Genomic DNA, 18,653 nt, shown 5'->3' on the forward strand with positions numbered 1-18,653 from the left:
GCATCATATGCATTCGCCGGCGCATTAGTTTGGAGTGAGGAAATTAGGCCCTTTTTAGCCAATAAGAGCGGTCACCGAGCACATTTCTGGTTAAAACAATTCATAATGAACTATTTCGCTTAGAAAAAGACCGAATTATATCGGGACGCGTGGCAACGGGACGGACGACCGTTGCCGATCAGCCTGCGCGCCTGAAAGGCGTCGCACCGAGAAAGCTATTTTGCAAGGAAACGTTTTGCAAATAATACGAAATGTGCAGAAGAGCGGAATCACCGCAAGCATGGTGTGCAGTTGTCACTGGAAAATTCGCCCAGCCTGCCTACGAACAGGTCACACTGCGTTGGCGAACCTCGATTGTTTTTGTCGCCGAAAGGTCTCACACAGATCTAGGTAAAGGAAAAGCAATTCAACTGTGATTTCCCCGGCAATTCGTGTGGTGTGACAAGCTGGTTCGGAAACCTCTTCGCGGCTCGAAGCGTGCATATGTTATTTGACATCGCTGCCGTTTCCACGGTGTCCGCACTGCATGCAAGCTAGGCCTCGTGCCTCTCCGCCGACGGCCATCGGCTGGGCAGCTTCCGTTTGCTTGCGGCGCGCCGCCAACTGTTGCGCCAACACCGCCGGCCATCGCGCCCGGGCGCTCTGAAAAGCATGGGGAATCCAGGGACAGTCTAGGGAAAACACGTGCGCCCTACATCCGGACATGACATTATAAAATATCACGTGACCCATGACGTTTTTGTGACGTCATATATGACGTCACAAATTTTGGTCCAATCAGCGTTTTCAGCCGAGCTACCCCTAAACGCTTTTTTTATGTGGCCAGACTTCGCAGCGCCCCCTGTCGTTCATTAGAGTTGCGAATAGCACCCGATTTGTTAATGCTTGTTTAGTTCACCCGAGCGCCGCTGCCCTCCGTGGCGCCACAACTTACCCCCACCTAGGGCGCCTCGATACAAGCGCCGCCGTACAGGGTGGTGACACCCTTTGGCATGTCTCATGCCGCCCATAGAGAAAGAGATTGGTAAAGAGCGGTCACTCGGCGAAAACTGGCCCCAGGAAATGACGCGCGACTGTTTGCGCTGCCGCCGATTGATGGATGGCGGCACCAACGTGCGCATGCGCGGACGCGCGCGCGACGGCGCTCGCTGCAGCGGTAGCCCGCCGGAGCAGACGACAAGAAGTTGTCGAAGGGAGCGGTTGTGTGCTCGTGCCTCGCCGCGCTTGTGCGGCACAGATCTCTCGTGGGCTGCTGCGCGGAACGACGGTAAGGTGAGCAACGTTTTTGCTTAACTACGCTGCATTTCAAGCAGTTTACGCTGACCATGCCGGCCGGTGCCAATAAGTTTCGCAGCTCGTGAACAGGCGCGCCAGCTGTTCAGGCGCAGTTCGTTACACCGTGACTCTGGCGGTTCCCAACCACGGCAAGGTGTAATATGGTGTGTTCCCGGGAAACAGCTTCATTTCGAACAGTTCAGCTCGTCACGCTTGACAAAGTGGCATGTGAAGGCACCAAGGCACGCCGTTGCGCCAAAATTGCGTGTTCGCCAGCCGGTGCGGCCATGCTGACGCAGTTTGCCGAACGGCTAGTTTTGCTAAGTGTCGCGTTTAGCAGAACAACGGTAAGGTGAGAATTGTTGCATTCTTGACTTTCTTGTCAATCTGCGCAGTATTTCAGACAGTTTAGCTCAGTACGGCGGCGACTGCGCTTCACAAAGTCACGCGTGAAGGGCAAGCTAATAGGCATGACAAGACGTGCTGACCGCCGCGGTGACGTGACATGGCGATTTTGCGAACGGCTAGTTTTGCGTGGTGCCGCGTTTAACAGGGCAACCGCAAGGTGTGAAATGTTTCATTCTTGTCAAACTGCGAGGCATTTCGGGCAGTTTAGCTCAGCACGGTGGTCTGCGCTTAACTGCTGCTTACCAAGTCTTCAGTACGCACCCACATGCACAGACGTGTGCGCGGTGGGGTGCCTTACATTTTATTGCAACCTTCTGCATCATGTTTCATTCCTTTTCCAACAGCACTGAATGGACTCACGCAGCCTGCAGCCGGAACACGGCAGATGCGACGAGTGAACGGTGTGGCCTTCCCCCAAGCGTCAGTACTTCTCTCTGCCCTGAACAATACAAGTTACCCTTGCTAAGGTAGCCGCGACTGGGACTGTGTAGTTTATGTATAATGCCTGTTTTGTTACATATCATTTGCCATAATTCAGAAATCAACGTTATGCTATTTTCTGTCTCTACCTAAGTGCTGTTTCTGTATTTCTGTTTCAGAGTATTTTTATTTTTCTGTATTTCGCAAATCGCCTAATGTGTGCCAAGTTTTGTCAATGCATCCGTCTACATATGTTGCGTCTCTTGTGTGTTTTATATCCAGCAAAATAAATGTCCATTTCACAAAGCACTTGGCGTCTTTTCTGCAATACTGTTTTGCAAAGGCTGTGGCACAGCTGCGGTGATGGCCAGTGTAGAGAACTGGTAATCTATTTTTCATGTTATGCATGCTGAATATAAATAGAAACACTAGCAGACCGTGTAAAACCAAAATAATGCGCCAAAAGGGCAGGGAAGGGCGCAGCGTATGCTAGCATTCAAATCACGCGCCTTTCAGCAGGACCGGAAGTAGTTGCCGCCGGCCGCTTGGTGCACTACAGTCAAATGGGCCCTATGGGAGTGTCCGCTCTTTACCAATCTCTTTCTCTATGTGCCGCCGCGCTCGCCATCTTGGGGCAAGTCGCTTCGGGCCGTTAATTGCTGCGGAGTGTCCGAAGCGGTTGCGCTGGGTGCTGGGCGATTGAACTGTGTTCAGTCGCGAAAACTAGCATGCCAGGCTGTTGTGTTCCATTGTGTGCTGGCTCAGCAAAAAAAGAAAAAAAAAGAGCCGGATGTCTTCGTTCTTCACGGAGAAATGTATGGGACGCAAAAGTGAAGCGTGAAGACTGCGAAGTAAGCCACAATACCTGTGCTTCTTTTATGCATTCATAATTTTTTTGAGCGAATAGGTGCATTTCAATCGTGTAAAAAGGTCTAGCGCAGACACAGACCACTAAAAAGATGACAAACACACACAAGCGCTTGCGTATGTGCGCGTGTCGTCTTTCTTGCGGTCTGTATCTGTTTATACGAAATCGTTTTAAAAGATATTTTTGTACTCGGCCAAAGCAGTTACGCACTTCTGTTTGGAATGACGTTATCTCACGCCGCTTAACCCATCTGCTTGTAATCACGAGCTTTGTGCGGTCTTTGGCTTCCCCATCTAGCATTGTGCGCAACAGATTTTGGTCTGCCTTCTTCAACGTTGAAGCAGGTCGAAGCAACGTAATGCCTGGCATCGCGAGTAGCGCGCTGTGTTTTTAAGTGTAAATTTTGAATTTTCAGCGTACGTGAGGGCTTATAAACTAAATATATGGACAATTGCGTCTGCTTATGTTGTAGTCATTCGGGGAAATTTAGTGTAACTTTCAGTGAGTGACACTCGACTTTAGTATCATACGCGTAGTGTCACACAATAATATCTGTTGTTGAGGATCTGCCTTTCTGTGTTCATAGCCGAACCAAGAACATGTGGAGAAGGTCGAGCCTGGTATTTGTCAAAGGAATGCACCATTGTGCCCTTTCGATCGCTCCCCTTTACACTCGATCTTGAAAGCTGGTGGCAACCGCCGAGGCTTCAGATTCACACATATTACATTTCCTCTGTTCTTCTCGGGAAATAATACATTGGAGAGCGACGGATGGCATGTCATCTCGCGACAGAGTAGCAAGTGAGACGCAGTTTGTAACAATTATTTTGGTCGAAAAAAAAAAAAGAAAACACCCCGTGAGTTGGCCGCGCTGGAATTTGGCAAGTGGGCTTATCGTTAGTACAATATTTCGCGAAACCGAGATAACAGGTCCCCTGAAGCCGTTCTTTTTTAATTATACACAGGAGCAGTTTTACGCGAGGTTTTTGAGATTCGCAATAGCATAAAAAGTTGGGTTCTCACGAAAATTAGGTCGTTTTAAGAATATGATTGGCAGCTAGACAAGTCTCAAAGAAACTGCTCTCGTGAGCTGGAAGGTGTAGCGGCATCATCTTGTGAAAGCGGTCGTGAGGAAGCAAGGTTCTTGCGCAGTACAACAGTTCATCCCGAATGCAGCTTTTCCTTCCCTGTATTATAATTAAGCATCGCGAGGCGATATTCACACCCTGATGTCACCGCAAGTACTCGTCGGAGGTTAAGCCAAATTTAGGTGAAGCTAAATTTGACCGCCTGACACCCGAATTAGTGCAGTCCCTGGTTTGGCATCCACGGAAAAATTTTGCGATCGTACATGTAAATATCGCATTGCTTCCATAATGTTTTTATTATTTCATTCATTTGCGTGCACACTACAAAATACGTAAAATGACTGTTTCGTCGCCTATCTCATTTCAGCGCCAGTTCGAGGGCAAACACAGTGTATGGACGGTGGCTCCTCAAATCAACAGCTGACATTGTTTGATTGCGTGTAAAAATTTTTGCGCGGGATACCCAAAGCTTATGAACAGACTGTTAGAGCGGTTTGGGACGATGCGCTAGCGCATTTACTTCTGTTGGCTAAGTCAGCCAGAAAAATCGAATGATGGGTACGGCAGCAAAACTGTAGCTGGCGCCAACTTTTATTAAAAGATGTCTCCTAGGCGTGCATCTAAAATCAGCTTCAAAGTCTTAATGAGGATTGTTTTGGAATAAGATGCCGTGTGCATCAGCATGCGACACGTGTCAAAGGTTGATTTACGCATCGTTTTTTGCTATGTCTTTTCTACGGTTTACGATGGGCCATTGCGATACAAATTATTTTCGATATACGGCTCCCTGAAACGTACACATGGTTGTTGATCTATAGCAATAGACGCAATTGAATGCTATGCACCTCATAAACTCATTCATGTCCGGCAGTGCAAAATTCATTGCTTTATAAAACAGCTTGTCGTCAAAATAACCGCATTTGAACATCCGTGACGGCGAAAGAGTAAATGCTTACCATCTGCAATTTGATAATTTCCTCTTAGAACTACGCATGCTAGCAAGCAGTAGTTGCTTTCACATTTTTTTTTTCGAGCAAAAAAGCGCCCAGGATTGCGAGTATGTGTGTAAAAACGGTACACAGTTGAGCCTGCTAGCGCAAGCGCGTGCTGAACAAGAAATCGGACCGACGCTCCATAGCCCGCCGTATCTGAGCTTGCCCCAACATGGCGCCGTCGAAGGCGGTGTCTCCACCCTGTACGGCGGCGCGCTACATCGAAGCACAATACCCCCACCTAAAATCCCTTGATAATTTGAAAGTAGCGACACTCTCCTCCGCGCGGCGGCGGCGAGCGCTGCGCACGACACGCTTTTTCCCCTTGACGCCCGCCGGCCGGCCGCAGCAGTGAGTGAAGCGCGAGCTTTTGGGCCAGGTCTGCGCTTCAGGAGTGCACAAAATTTTTGAAAAATTGCGAGAAAGGCATTGAGAATGCCGAAAGTAAAGTTCTTGAATTGATTGGTTTCTTCTTAGAACTGTTTGAAAGGGGAATACTGATAAACAAAGCTTTCAGGCGAGTTCTGTGCTACAGACACTTTTTAAGTCTCATGATAAGGTTTTACTTTGTGCACTTAATCTAGTACTGCCTCTGACTTTGTGTGTGTTTTTTTTAGAGCGTGAAATCTGTCACCGCGGTAAAACTTCGGAAAACGATCCAGGCTGGTGCTTTGAACTTCAAGATCAGAGAAGGTCAAAGCAGGACTTAGTCTATTTCGCTACTGTCAAGCTATCTCTCTAAGCATAGTATATGTCACGTGATCAACCATGAGATTGGATTACTGGTTAATTGTACATGTATTTCGATCAATTACTGAGCCAAATTAATTGATATTTAGTAAATTGCAATTAAAATCTAAATTTTAGCTGCAACATCGAACCGTATACTGTTGGAAAGCTTAGGCCAAGTGTAATGGCACTGTGCTAGTTAGCGATCCGCGATAATCTGCGTTAATTAGTTAATTTTGTATAAAACCAAATTTTGAGCTGTTCCTTGCTGCTTCGAGGCAAGGAACAGGTTTGCCACGGCAGTCTTGATATGATGCTGATGGAGGAATTAAATAATTTTGTGAGTACGCGGCCCCTTACTGACTTCGCGTGTGGTTAAAAGACAGCAGGGTACACTGGGAGAAGTGGTGGACCCTATTGCCGACACACTGAAGTTCTGGGGCAAGCATGCTGTGGTCTCATGCAGTATGTAAAAGAGCTTGATTTCAATGAACGCAACAATCAAATAAAAAAATTACAAGGTGCACATAGGTCTTCAACGTGCGGAAATGAGAAAGCATATAACTGCCAATTCATTAACTATCGCTATCCTATCTATCACTATATCTACTAATGCCAGAGACCTATCGTAACTGTCACTATCCGCAACGAACACTATTACCTCACTATCCGGGCCTATTACTATAATTTACTACTATTATCCGTAACAGTCACCATCATTACCTATCACTATTCATAACCATCACTATTTAATCTGATGCCGCCCCATGACCCATTGATATACTTCAATTTTCATTGACTTACGTTGTCAGTCATATCTCTGTTATCTCATAATATCTGACGAGACTATACATTGACTTTTAATTCTTATACTTTCTTATTTTCTCATAAATGGAGGTGGGAAAAGAGCAAGCCACGGAAATAACTGACTACTATCAGCGCGAGGTTCATGTCTCTGTCGAGGAGGCTTCCTTTACTTCAGGACAGGTCGGTGAGAGAAAATTGATGGAACTGCGTTTGGCCTGTTTTTTTTTTTTCGAGTTCGTGTAATATTGGCGGTTCAAACTGGTCTTCAGTGAAATGTAGCTAGAACATAGAGCGATGAGTTAATCACTCAGGCTAGGTGAAAAAAAAATCTTCTTGCATACAATTGAAATGAGTAATATGTTACAGTGTTAAGAATTGTTGCTCGCAAAATGTTCCTTTATTTTTACATCATAACTGTAATCATTATTGATTGTTTAAGTTTCGTGAATACAGAAAATTGATGCAATGATTCCGGCTGATTTGACATCGATGGGACAACTTTTCTCGCAATAAATGAATACGCGAAATCGCGGTTTAAGAGCTCCAGCTTTCAAAGCGAAGGTAACCTGCCAACGCCTAGTAGTCATGGTCAAAGTGAAGCGTGTGTGATCATATGAACACCTCCTGCACATTGGCCGTATCCCTGATAAAACGAACGCATATTTTTTAACCTACGCGTGCGTCGAAGCGTGGCAACACATTCAAGAATTGGAAAAAAAAAATGCCGTACGACCTAACTAGTGCAGATTACCCGCAATACCTCGGGTTTACTTGCCAAAGAGTTTTTCAGGGCCAGCATTAATTGCTCCCGAGTAACCGACGCACACTACAAGTACAAGTTGGCAAGGCTAGCTCCTCTACAAGCCCGAATTTTGATTTTTAGTGAAGGAGGCCAGGGATCCTAGCATAATCGCGACAAATGCAATCGAGAGACCGTAATTTTCCAGTTATCTCTGACAGCAAAAAGCAGATTATAGCGCCCTGTTTCTGACTGTACAGAAGTCGAAGCGTGTTAAATGATGGAGCCTTGGAGCCTCGCAGAATATTCAGCATGCTGCAGAGGACAACCTTATTTTTATACAATGAACATGCTGCCGCCGCAAAAATATTGAGGAGCAAGCAGGAATAAAAAACGCAGCGTCAGGTGACGCGTTATTATGGGGAGTGAGAAAGGCACCTGACGTCGCACACAACTCTGTTCTTTCTAGGAATAAACGTCTTTCGACTAATCTTGTGAATCCATTGACTCGTGCGCAAGCCGTCACGCTTGCCTTGAGATATCACGAATACCGCATAACCATCTTCAGGCCGCTTGCTGCAGTTGTACGCGCAACAGCACGGCATAGAGCTTGCACGCTGCAATAAAAGCACAGCGCGCAATATTCGCTCGCCGAGACTAGGAGAAAAATGGCGCGAAGGAAAAAGAAAACACAAGGAAAACGCCGGACGCACGTCGGTTTCCAAGGGAAACGTCAGGGAGACCAATCGTCGCTCAGGAAATCGGGCCGAGAGCCGGCCTTCAGCGAAGGGGCGAGGAGGAGGCCAGGAGGTAGCGCGGCGGCGGCAAAGTTCAATCGTTGGCGTAACTTTCAAAGTATCAAGGGGCGTTACCCCCACCTAGTGTTCCTGTATATATACAGGAACACTCAGTTCAGTTCAGGCGTTCAGTCGTGTCCGACTCTTCGTGACCCTATGGACCATGTCACGCCACGCTTTCCGGTCTCTCACTATCTTCTTAACATCACATAGCTTCATCTAGGAACATCACAGGAACACTACCCCCCCCCCCCCCTAAAGTCCCCCACCTTATCAAGGGACTTTACCCCCACCACGGCCGGTCTCGAGGGAGAGAGCGCTTCTCTTCTCTAAGGAGCGCGCGCTCTCCCCCGAGACCGGCCGTGCCCCCACCTAGGCTGCCTCGATGCGCGCGCGGGTGAGCGCGCTCATTGATAGGCATCCCACCCCACGCTATCGTCGGTCGCGTGTTGTGCTGCTGTTACTGTTGTGTTTATCCCTCGTGTATGCATGTGCGCCTTCGCTGTGGTTCAGCACCAAAGACCGAATGACGGACTACAACGAAATAACCAAGGTGTTCCGCCTAGCTCGCAGAACTCTTCCACCCCCTTGCTCGGGGCTCAGTCGAGAGCAAGCCGTTTTATTCAGACAGCTACAGACGGGCTCACTCCCCAGTCCGTCGCTGATGCATAGAATGTATCCCGAGACGCAGCCGACAGACAAATGCAGTCTGCCGAACGGAGACGGCCGGCTTCGCACACATGCTGTGGAATTGTACCAAGTACCAGGAAGAAGCTAAGTCTGGGAGGATCCCGCCGCGACTGGAAGCAGCCGCAGGGAGCGACATTTAAGAGGAGCAACTCTGGGCCGTCCAGCAGGTCATCAAGGCGCTGGTCCGGCAGGGAACCAGCGAGCCGGCCACGGCGAGCGGGGACCCAGGCCGCGCGGCCGGTGCCCAGAGGACGACGTAGGCCCCGTCCGGAGGGCGCGCGCGCGAGCGCGCGTTCTACTGCAGGCCCCGAATAAACGTTTTACCAATCCAAATGGCTATTAAGGCGAAAGCCTTTCTATAGCTCATTGAATGAAATCCAGTGCGCGAGAGTTGTGCGCTGATGTGTCGCTTGTCGATCATCCTGAAGATATTGTCAGAAAAATAAAATTCCTGTCTCCATCCTTTCCGAGAACACCGTAGAATCTGCACTGGAGAATTGCGTAAGCCACGAAATGCGTCAGCGCGATTCCCCGTACGACAGATACTGCGCCTTTCCCTTCCTATATTAAGGTGGCAGTTTGGGCTTGTTGGTAACAAGTCTAAAAAAAAAAAAATAGCGCAGGGATAGAACGGGGACAAGCAATTATAAGGCAATTATAGAACTTCCCTGTAAAGCAATTATAGAACGCCAGCGAAATTTGATGCGTTCAACGGAACGCTGGTTGTGTTCGACAAGGGGCGCGCGATGTACTGCATGTGTGCTGCAGCAGCAAACTCAGGCTTTCGCATTTCTCCTCGGTAGGTTCTGCAGTGCTCTCAGATGTTTTTTTTTTTTTTTTTTTGCGTGGTGCCAGAATACGAGCCGGAAATTTTATTATGGCAAACAGCATTTAATTTTCGTGGAGCACCAATGCACCAAAGACACAACTGAGCCTCACAGAATGGCGCTTCAGGCTGCTTACCCAGAAAATCATGAGACCATTTTTGGGGGGAATTTCACCTCCGACCTTGCAGAACAGCATGCACAACGGAAAGTCATCAATGCTAAGCCAAAATCACGGAAGGTATTTAAAGTGCAGGAACTTTCCCGCGCTGGCATAAAAAAAATCACATGTTAAGCGCACAAAATCCAGTCTGGCTATCGGTTATTATAATTTTTTTTTGTAAATTTCGTTAACGACTAACAGTCCAGTGAACCCTCCGGATTACAAAATAGGAGGTGTATGCATGGTGCGCATTTTGTTTTAAATAGGCGGAAAACGGCGTGGCGTCACCGCAGCTGCGATGTTGCGTAGCACGAGCAGAATTCAGTTTTGCGGCTGTGCAGGAAAAAAATGGCTAAGCAAATATCACTGCAGCCGCATCTACCAGTACAGCTGCTTTCTCAGCTAGTTCAAGAATAAAATAACTGCAGCTCTGGAAAACATCAATATAATAAATGGTTTATGGGAACAGCTAGCTACGAGCTCACTGACAACGCTAAGAGCGGGAGCCTGCTCCGGTTCTCACGGAAAATAATTTACATGAGTTTCTATAATATGCTTTATGGCAAGTTCGCGTGAAAAAAAAAAAAAAACTACGAGCGCGAGATGCCGGCACACGCTCGTAGCATTTATGCATGACCACAGAAAGCTAATATATGACTATAATGCCAAGTGATTTTGCTCAGCAGCAGCTATCAAGCGAAACATAGCCGGACTGTAGTTATCTAGTGTTCCTGTATATGCTCCCTAGGGAGCATCCCTGCGGGAGCATATACAGGAACACTATAGTTATCCATGGGAAGTTGTGGCGCCACCTGGCGCGGCGCGCCGTCCCTACTAAAGAATCACGTGGTATTATCGCGGACATGCGCTGCCGTAGGAGGCTGCGTGATGAACAGGTCGTCAAGTAATAAAGCCGGTCGTGGTTGTAACAGTAGAGAGTTTTAGCTTACCGTGATCCGCCAACGCGCTTTCCACTGCGCATGCCCAGACCCCCTTAACGCCGATAGATGGCGCCACATACTGAATGTCGGCACACAGACCTGCCGCGTCGGGACCAATCAGCTTGAGCGCCCCGCCCGCGCGCGGTAGAGAGTCACGGTAGCGGAAAGCTAAATCTCTCTAGTGACATGGTCACAGCATGCGCGCGGATCGTGCATCTGCACTTGGAGCTATTGCGGAGCCCCGGCCGATGTGCACAATGCTCAGTGACCTAAGGCATGGATCGTTGCCTCAAGGTACACTTTGTAAAAACTGCATAGATCATTAGTATAGATTGTAAAAACTGGCAGAACAACCAGACCAAGCAATCTATACTAATGATCTATGCAGCTTATATAGTGACTCGGGTTCAATTATTTACTCGTGAATATACCCCGCAAGATTTCTAGTAACAATGACTTTCTTCAATCAGACATCGACGGAGCAAACTTTTGTTCACCCCGGCTAATGACACATCGCAACAACACAACAGATTTATTTTACTTCAATCAGACTCTCACTTTAACCACTTCTATTAATAAAACCATTCAATGAACTAAGTACTATATGTGGGCGTGTCATAAGCTTTTTTTCTTCTCCCCTACGCGCTACATGCTTTCCCTCACAGCTCCAAGGCCTACCTAAAGCTTACTTCTTGTGAGTGCGCCCCGCCGGGGTGGTGCAGTGGTAAGACGCCAGACCACTGTGCCGGAGTACCTGGGTTCGAACCAGACCTCGGCGGCTGCGTTTCGATGGAGGCGAAACGAAGAGGCGTCCGTGTGCTGTGCGATGTAAGCGCACGAGATCCCCAGGTGGTCAAAATTACTCCGTAGCCCTCCACTACGGCTCCTCTTTCCACCTTCCTCTCTTCCCCTATGGCGCGGTTGAGGTGTCCACAGAAAACAAGTGAGACAGTTACCACGCCTTTCCCTTCCTATAAATCAAACATTCTTGCAAGTGCTGTTAAGCCTGCTGGTGAAGCTATTAAAAAATTGCACAGAGATCATAGGTAATGCGCAGAGATGCACTTTGTATAACTAATTTTTACCCAAAATGCCTTTACTATAAGAGGGGGAAAATATACAGTCATCTATGGAAGATCAACTGGGGCTTCAGTTTCACTTTATTTTATCAAAGTTGTTACTATATCTGAGCTTACTGTAGTGGGGTTCTACAGTAACAGCACTGCTTTAGCACCTGCTAACCATGCGCTTTTTCTCTAAACTACTTTAAACATGCACCCATGCAACTGTCAGACCACACTAATCTGGCCTAAAGTTTAAATATGCCACAGGTATTTGAGACCGTGACTTAGTCTACCCAATTAACATCACATCCTTGCAATGCTGTGCTCAATTGTTCTTCCAACTGCCTGCTTTAACAATGTGGCAGCTTTAAAACGATGTGCCGAATTCATTTAAAAGAAGAAAAAAAAAACCTTCAACCTACCAAAATCAGCAAACTCATTCACTTGCCATGGTACAGCTGCAGCCAGACATTCTCACAAAAATGAACATAGAATTTCAAGACCTAATTTGTAGTGATGGGAGAATCCGGTGATGTTGGTTCATTTTTTTTTTTTGCCATACATGTTTTATGCATTTAGTCTTGTTCATTTTATTGATCTGAATGTTTTCTTGTCTTGGTTGCCATGTATTGTTCAATAACCCCTGGCCCCTTATACCTCTGTGAGGGGTTTAATGGGTAAAGTGAATGAATAAAGTGATTCAGCAGGGGCCGTGGAGAGTTTAAAACTTGATATACTGTGCTTGGCACACAGTATTTATGCGCTACAGGATCAGCAGCCATGATGGTAACCCAAATTTCATGATTTGCCTGCTGAATCGGCACCTTCTGTTATGACTAGTGCCAAAACCACCTGTCCTGATAACATTGATGAGTATTACTTGCCCTAACAGAACGGCTTGACATTCATGTATGATGCAGGGCCACGTTTGGTGGAAGCACATTTCTGCTGCTTCTGCTGTGCTACTGCTGTCAACGCGAAATGAGAGAAAATGCCTTCGCACCTCTGCACCATGCATCTGTGGCCCACCATGCACAAGTGGGTGAAAGGGTGTTCAAGGCTATAGCCACTTACATAATTTTATCTGGTGGATTTTCACAAGTAAAAACATACAAGTGACACCATTACTGGCTATATCAAACACAACTGATGATCCCCTTAAAAATCCAGTGCTAAAGTATGAATGTCACACACGATGAATTCGCCGGCAACTTCATATTTCGGACTGCATGCCGTACCCCGGCAAGTGACGCTTCTAACCGCGCTCTGTTCTAGCATCACAAAGATTGGCTGAGAGGCCTTCGGCGCTGGCAGCACTAGTGCTGCGAAAGGTGAAGGTGGGGTGTGTCCGCGGTCACCCTGTAGAGAAGCTGACTTAACTAAAGCCTAGTGGCAGGCTTCAGCTGGCATACTTTGATCACTTCGCTGGCATTGCAGAGCCCAGCTGATAATTTTAATGACCGATTATTCCAATTGTAGCATACTAGAATTTAATGACAGGCAGTGGCTAGATCCTAAGAACCATCGGCTGCCGCTTCAATGTGAATCAGGTAAGGCCTACCAATGCGCAGCTAGCGGTGCACAGCCAGCATTGAGGTGGGCAGCAAGTTGCTGCAAGAAGTGCGTCACTAGCAGAGGTGCCATGTATTCTTGCATATAGGTCACAGATAAGCTGATCTGCTGAAATAAGTTGTGAATACAGCAAGCCCACTCATAACAGTACAGTTATAATGAATTTTTTCTTATTACAAACGAGTGCGAAGCTATCGTGAAAATATCTGTTAGAGCAGTGACTCTGCATTTCAGATAAAATTAACAACCATGGCTGCACCACTTACTTACAATGAATGAGGTGGCACTATAAAGTGACCCTTCGTGCCAAAACATGTTTGTTTCTTGCCAGCGAGTTACCAAAGAGAGCATGCCAGTTCTCGTAATTCACTCCGGTGGAGAGCATGCGTTCAGACTCTGCCTTTAGAACACTCGTGCTCCGCCCAGAGCAAGCAGGTAGCGCTCTCAAACTGACGGAGGACAAACCTGTCATTCCTTGCGCTTGTCTGCACTTCATGTACCTGCCGTATCATCTGTTTTCAAACCTGTAACAGATCTAAGTTGTTCCCGTTGGTTCTCCAGATGTTAACATGAACAGTCTACGCGATCGTTTCGTTCATGGTCGCACAGCCAAACACGAGTGCACACAGCAACAGTTCTTCAGCGCTTTTTTGAATAAAACAGCCGCAGTGTGCAGTTTTCAGCTGCCCAAAGGCTAGCAGTAATTGAATGGCTTGTAGTTGACGAAATCGAAGCACATAAAGTTTTGCAGTCACTCTTTGAGATGAGGCTGCTCTCCAAGAGAGAGTACTAGTTCGTGACAGGAATTCACATCCAAAGCAGCGGCAAGGGCTGATCGTCTGCTAAAAAGCACGGAGGGCGGAGCATGCGCGACTGAGACAAGCGGGCGGAAATGGAGAGCGCCGCTGAAGGAATACATCAATAAAACTTCCGACCAGCTCCGCTGATATCGGGGGAGCAGTCGACTGCTCCATGGAGCGACCTTGGTTCGGCAACTGCTCCCCATCTGCGTTTGAAAGATGCGATCCGTGTTCCAGATCTGCGTTTGGAATACAATTGCTCCGAAAAGAGCAGAAAATGTTGCTCTGAAAGTGCTCCAGCCCTGCAATTGGAATCCACCAATAGTGTCACTAAAATGACTTGATAATGTCTACATCGAAAAACAGAACTGCACTATGGACTATGTATCTAAGGAAAAATGGTTTTATTTTTTTTTTGGCTGCTATAAGGCAATTCCACTTAATGCAAACTTCTGACACAATGAATGCAGCCTGCGTGGCTGTTTGGTTCATTATAAGTGGGCTCAATTGTATATTGCACTATTTCACAATCTCCTTAGTCAGTATATGGGGTACCAGGGTTTGAGTGTACTATAACAAAATACCTTGATCTATAAGTTCTGAAGTGCACAGCAGCGAGAGCTGGAAGGCGGTTTAACTAAGACAAGCATGCATTTGTGACAAGCATTTTTGCATTACATCTGCACCAAGATGTGTCAGATGTACTCCTGGAGTACTCTTAACTTATTCAAGTATCATATTATCTCAACAGGTAACAACAACTCTCGCAGCGCAGCCGACTCGGATCATACCAAGCGGGCCACCTCCAACTTATGATGCAGTTGTCAAGAAAGACCCTGTTGATTTGGAGCCACCTCCATATGAAGTTGCTGTGGCCAGTCTTCAAGCGAGTGGTTATGTCTAAAAGTGTGCAGTGCAGCTTATTTATTCAATCCTCCAGCCTCCACAGTGCTTTCAAGTTACACTGTGTATGTGTGTGTCTAATCGACACGAAGGAAGACTCTCCAAAGAAGCGCAAGGCAGAACTGTGCACATTACCCGCATAGTAGAATGTGAAATAGTGTTGTGCAAAGCCACATAAAATACATGATTCAAGCTTATTTATTTACCTGCCCATCATCAAACAGTGATCTTGCTTTTGCTGATAGTTCTTATCACATCCACTAATGAAGACTTTATTGATGGTTTGATTGTCACTTCTGCACCAAGTAGTGATGAAATGAGTTTATAACAGAAAAATATTTTACACAACACACACACACACACTAACATTTCTGGACAGGATGGCCTGCCAAAAATACAGTTCCAAAAAAAAAAATGAAAGAAAGCAAGCAATGCATAGCTAGTGAAAGTCATCAATCTGTCAAAAATAAAACTTCAGAGAAAAAAAAAAACAGCAATGCACAGCTAAGTGCTTCCTAGTCTTCACACTGCAAAAAAAAAAAAGGGCCCAGCACTAGTCTTCTCCCCATGGGATACCACCTGCAAATTAAAGACATGCAGTTCTGTAGGCAATACTCATGTTATAAGTCCATGAAACGTAACATCAGACAGGTCAGTAGATACATAGTACTTGACAATATGTTGCAAGGGAACTGCAAGGTTAGTAAAGTGCTATCTGCAGACCCTGTATTTTTTTTTATATATAGCATATATAGGTGCCATTTTTTGGGGAAAGTGGTCTCTGATCAGAAACATGGCACCCTACTACTGATACAAGCAAACTTCTATTTGTCAACAGGAAGTATTCTCAGATTCGGGGTTTTTGCGACTGTTGTCGTCTGGTACGTGTATCGTCTGCTGAGAGCCATCTTTCTACATATATTTTTTGGTACCTCCAAATGCGTTTGATATCTCGTATTTCTCACAAGCCCGACCGACATGTTCCTTGGAAATACTGGTCAAGTGTCCGCGATTCGGCTGTAGGGCGTGGCCAGCATGGCTGGAGCGGCGCGTGAGTGACTCGTGCAATGTGCTGAGTGATCCTTTCGTCATCCCTACACCGTGCGAGGTATGCTCGACATACTTTCCGTCGCATGTGTTTTGCGAGCACCAAGGTTGTGAGGATCATGGGGTCAGTGCGTTGAAACCGAAACTGCCAGAACAGACAGCCGATGCCTCTGCTAGATAGTGCATCCTCTTGCTGGAAGCCTGATACTGATAGCACTGATTAACAATAAGGCCGGTACTGCGAATTTAGGCCGAAATTTGTTCAGATCTATATACAATACGAAGTGGAAATATGACCTGACAAAATCAAGAAACACACTTCATATTAAATGTGGGCTTTTATGGTATTTGATTACTTGGCGGTTTAACTCGCCGTGAGGAGGTGGCACTAAAAAGAATCCGCGTGGGTGCTGCGTTAACGCCTGCTGTCAACTCTTCCTGGACCACCCAGACTGCTCCCCTGAACTGCCCTTTCTGCCCAGCTCCTGCTACGGAGGCCACACTAGACCACTACCTAACAATTTGTCCTGCTCTTCGTGTGGTCCACAAAGTACATCTTAGAAGCCACACTTGTCACCCTACCAGGCCGCCTGAAACAAGAGTATGGACACATGGGCCACACCACCGAGAACTGCTGGCATTTATCGCGGCCACAGGCCTGCATCAATATATTTAGACCCTTATGCCCAAGGACATGCTTGCAAAATTAAAAAAAAAAAAAAAAAGACTACTTGGGGTTCTTTAATGCGCACTGACTTGGTACAGTACACTGCAACCTTGGATTTCACCTCCATAAAAAAGCAGCGACCCCAGGTCTCCCGGTTCAGTAGCGAAGTGCCTTAACCAATGAGGAGCCACTACAGCAGGGCACTAGAGAATAGGATTCTATGACGCCCAGCCGATTACTTTAGAATGGCCATTCATACTGCTGTAAAGGTGTGCTGAAGAAACAGACAATAGCTGGTTTTACTGCAGAAGCAAAATACAGCTCATATATTGAAAGATACTGAAGCTATCTTTCAAGGCTATCATCTAAACATGCAATCCAGGGGTGCTCCTGCTATCCAAGTAATCTTAGACTTGCACTGGTGAGGTAGACACATGTGCCGCAGTGCTAATGTAAGAGAAACGCTTGTTCATTTCACGATGCATGGCATCCCCACATGAGCACTGGCACACCTGTGCAGAGGATAAGTAGAGGTGCGGTACACTTTAGATGTGCAGCTGTGTGGATGCTATGGACAGGCAAAAATCAGCATAAAGGTTTAAGACATTCAAGTCTTAACTGCAAGATAAAATCTGATCCTGATGAAAATTACCTCTGCTGCCCTGCAATCAGTGCATGTGAATACCATGATCAGCAGAGCATTTATCAACTGAAAGTTTAGAGCAGCAAGCATGAAGTGCTGCTTTAATTATACTATAAAAAGTTGTGCAATTGGCTTGCACAGGTTCCCTCAAATTTGTAATCTATGCATGAAAAGTGTTACCAGACACATCAAGAAAACTGCCTGTCCCAACGATACTCTTAGCATACTCTTTTCACATCATTATTTGACAACACTCATGTTCCAACATTTTCTTTACTGGCGTTACTCAGGTATTAAATTTTGAAGCCACTGTGATTTGCAAAAAAAAGGAGAAAGCCATTCTTTTTTCCTTTAAGAATATCTGAGATTCATGCTTATGTCAATGAGCTTTAATGACCCTTGAATGCAGGATTAAGGATTGTGCCCGAAAATAATATTGAAGTCTTATACACTGAAGCTGCTCAAAAGGGCTATATGGATCCTAATACTGAATCCATCAACTTTACCAACTGTATTATCCCCACAGCCTATCAAACAAAAGCAAATAAGCATTTTAATGCTATTTTTAGTGCTAATCATATTCATTGTCTACTACCAGAAGTGCCCTTTTACATATTTTAATAGTGCCATCAATCGGTCATATATAAAGGGCCATAGCAAAATGGCACACCATGTATAACACATCACACACGGAAGCAAAATTCCCCAAGAAAATGATTGCCGGAGAATATACCCCTTATAGAAAGCTGCACATACCCTCACGGCCTTTGGAGACTTCATCAGGGTGGTCGTTTTTTGAACTGTCGTCACTGTCACTTTCGTCATGACAAACTTCAAATCCAAAGCCATCATTTGGCTCTTCTACCCCATATACTTCTGCCTCTCCTTGGTCTACCAGGCTTGACGAAATCAGAAAAAAAAAAGTGCCATAACATATTTTGACAAAACAATGTTGCTCTAGTCTCACCATCAATTATCATGTAAATAGTGCTGATCAGCATAGCTCTGCACTAAGCAGCCTGATGTGCGTCACTGCAGTTATACCATGCTCCTAAATGAGCGCTCCACAGACATGTCTTGCCAGTGGCGAGGCCAACATGGGCTTCACAATTCCTCCGGAGTGGGCCTTGGCGACAGGCCGCCACCATCTTTCAGCCAATCGCTACGTATTAGCGCTGACCATCACTTGCCAAATAGTCTGGTAAGCCCCGAATTC

At 46.3% G+C, this 18,653-nt stretch overlaps 1 protein-coding gene and 1 long non-coding RNA gene across 6 annotated transcripts in view; one reads left to right on the plus strand and one right to left on the minus strand.

Moving 5' to 3' along the window:
• Positions 1-18,653, minus strand: part of LOC146205428 (uncharacterized) — a 93,507-nt gene that overhangs the window by 56,714 nt on the left and 18,140 nt on the right. For 4 of the 5 annotated variants that reach the window (XM_084590098.1, XM_084590096.1, XM_084590100.1 and 1 more), the window contains 2 exons: positions 18,194-18,336; positions 15,261-15,659 (listed from right to left, as the gene is read on the minus strand). The exons of the other annotated variant lie outside the window; for it this stretch is intronic. In XM_084590098.1, the coding sequence (XP_084446224.1) occupies positions 15,634-15,659; positions 18,194-18,336 (169 nt within the window). In that variant the 3' untranslated portion in view covers positions 15,261-15,633. Of the gene's footprint in view, positions 1-15,260; positions 15,660-18,193; positions 18,337-18,653 lie in introns of those variants that run through there. 5 annotated transcript variants of the gene reach the window in all.
• Positions 2,909-15,268, plus strand: LOC146205430 (uncharacterized). Its single transcript, XR_014704177.1, has 3 exons — positions 2,909-2,954; positions 12,726-12,843; positions 14,929-15,268. It is a non-coding gene; the product is annotated as an uncharacterized LOC146205430 (long non-coding RNA).

The sequence above is a fragment of the Amblyomma maculatum genome, chromosome 1 (assembly GCF_055883805.1).
Source record: "Amblyomma maculatum isolate TAMU_Amacu chromosome 1, ASM5588380v1, whole genome shotgun sequence".
NCBI classification, from domain to species: Eukaryota; Metazoa; Arthropoda; class Arachnida; order Ixodida; family Ixodidae; genus Amblyomma; species Amblyomma maculatum.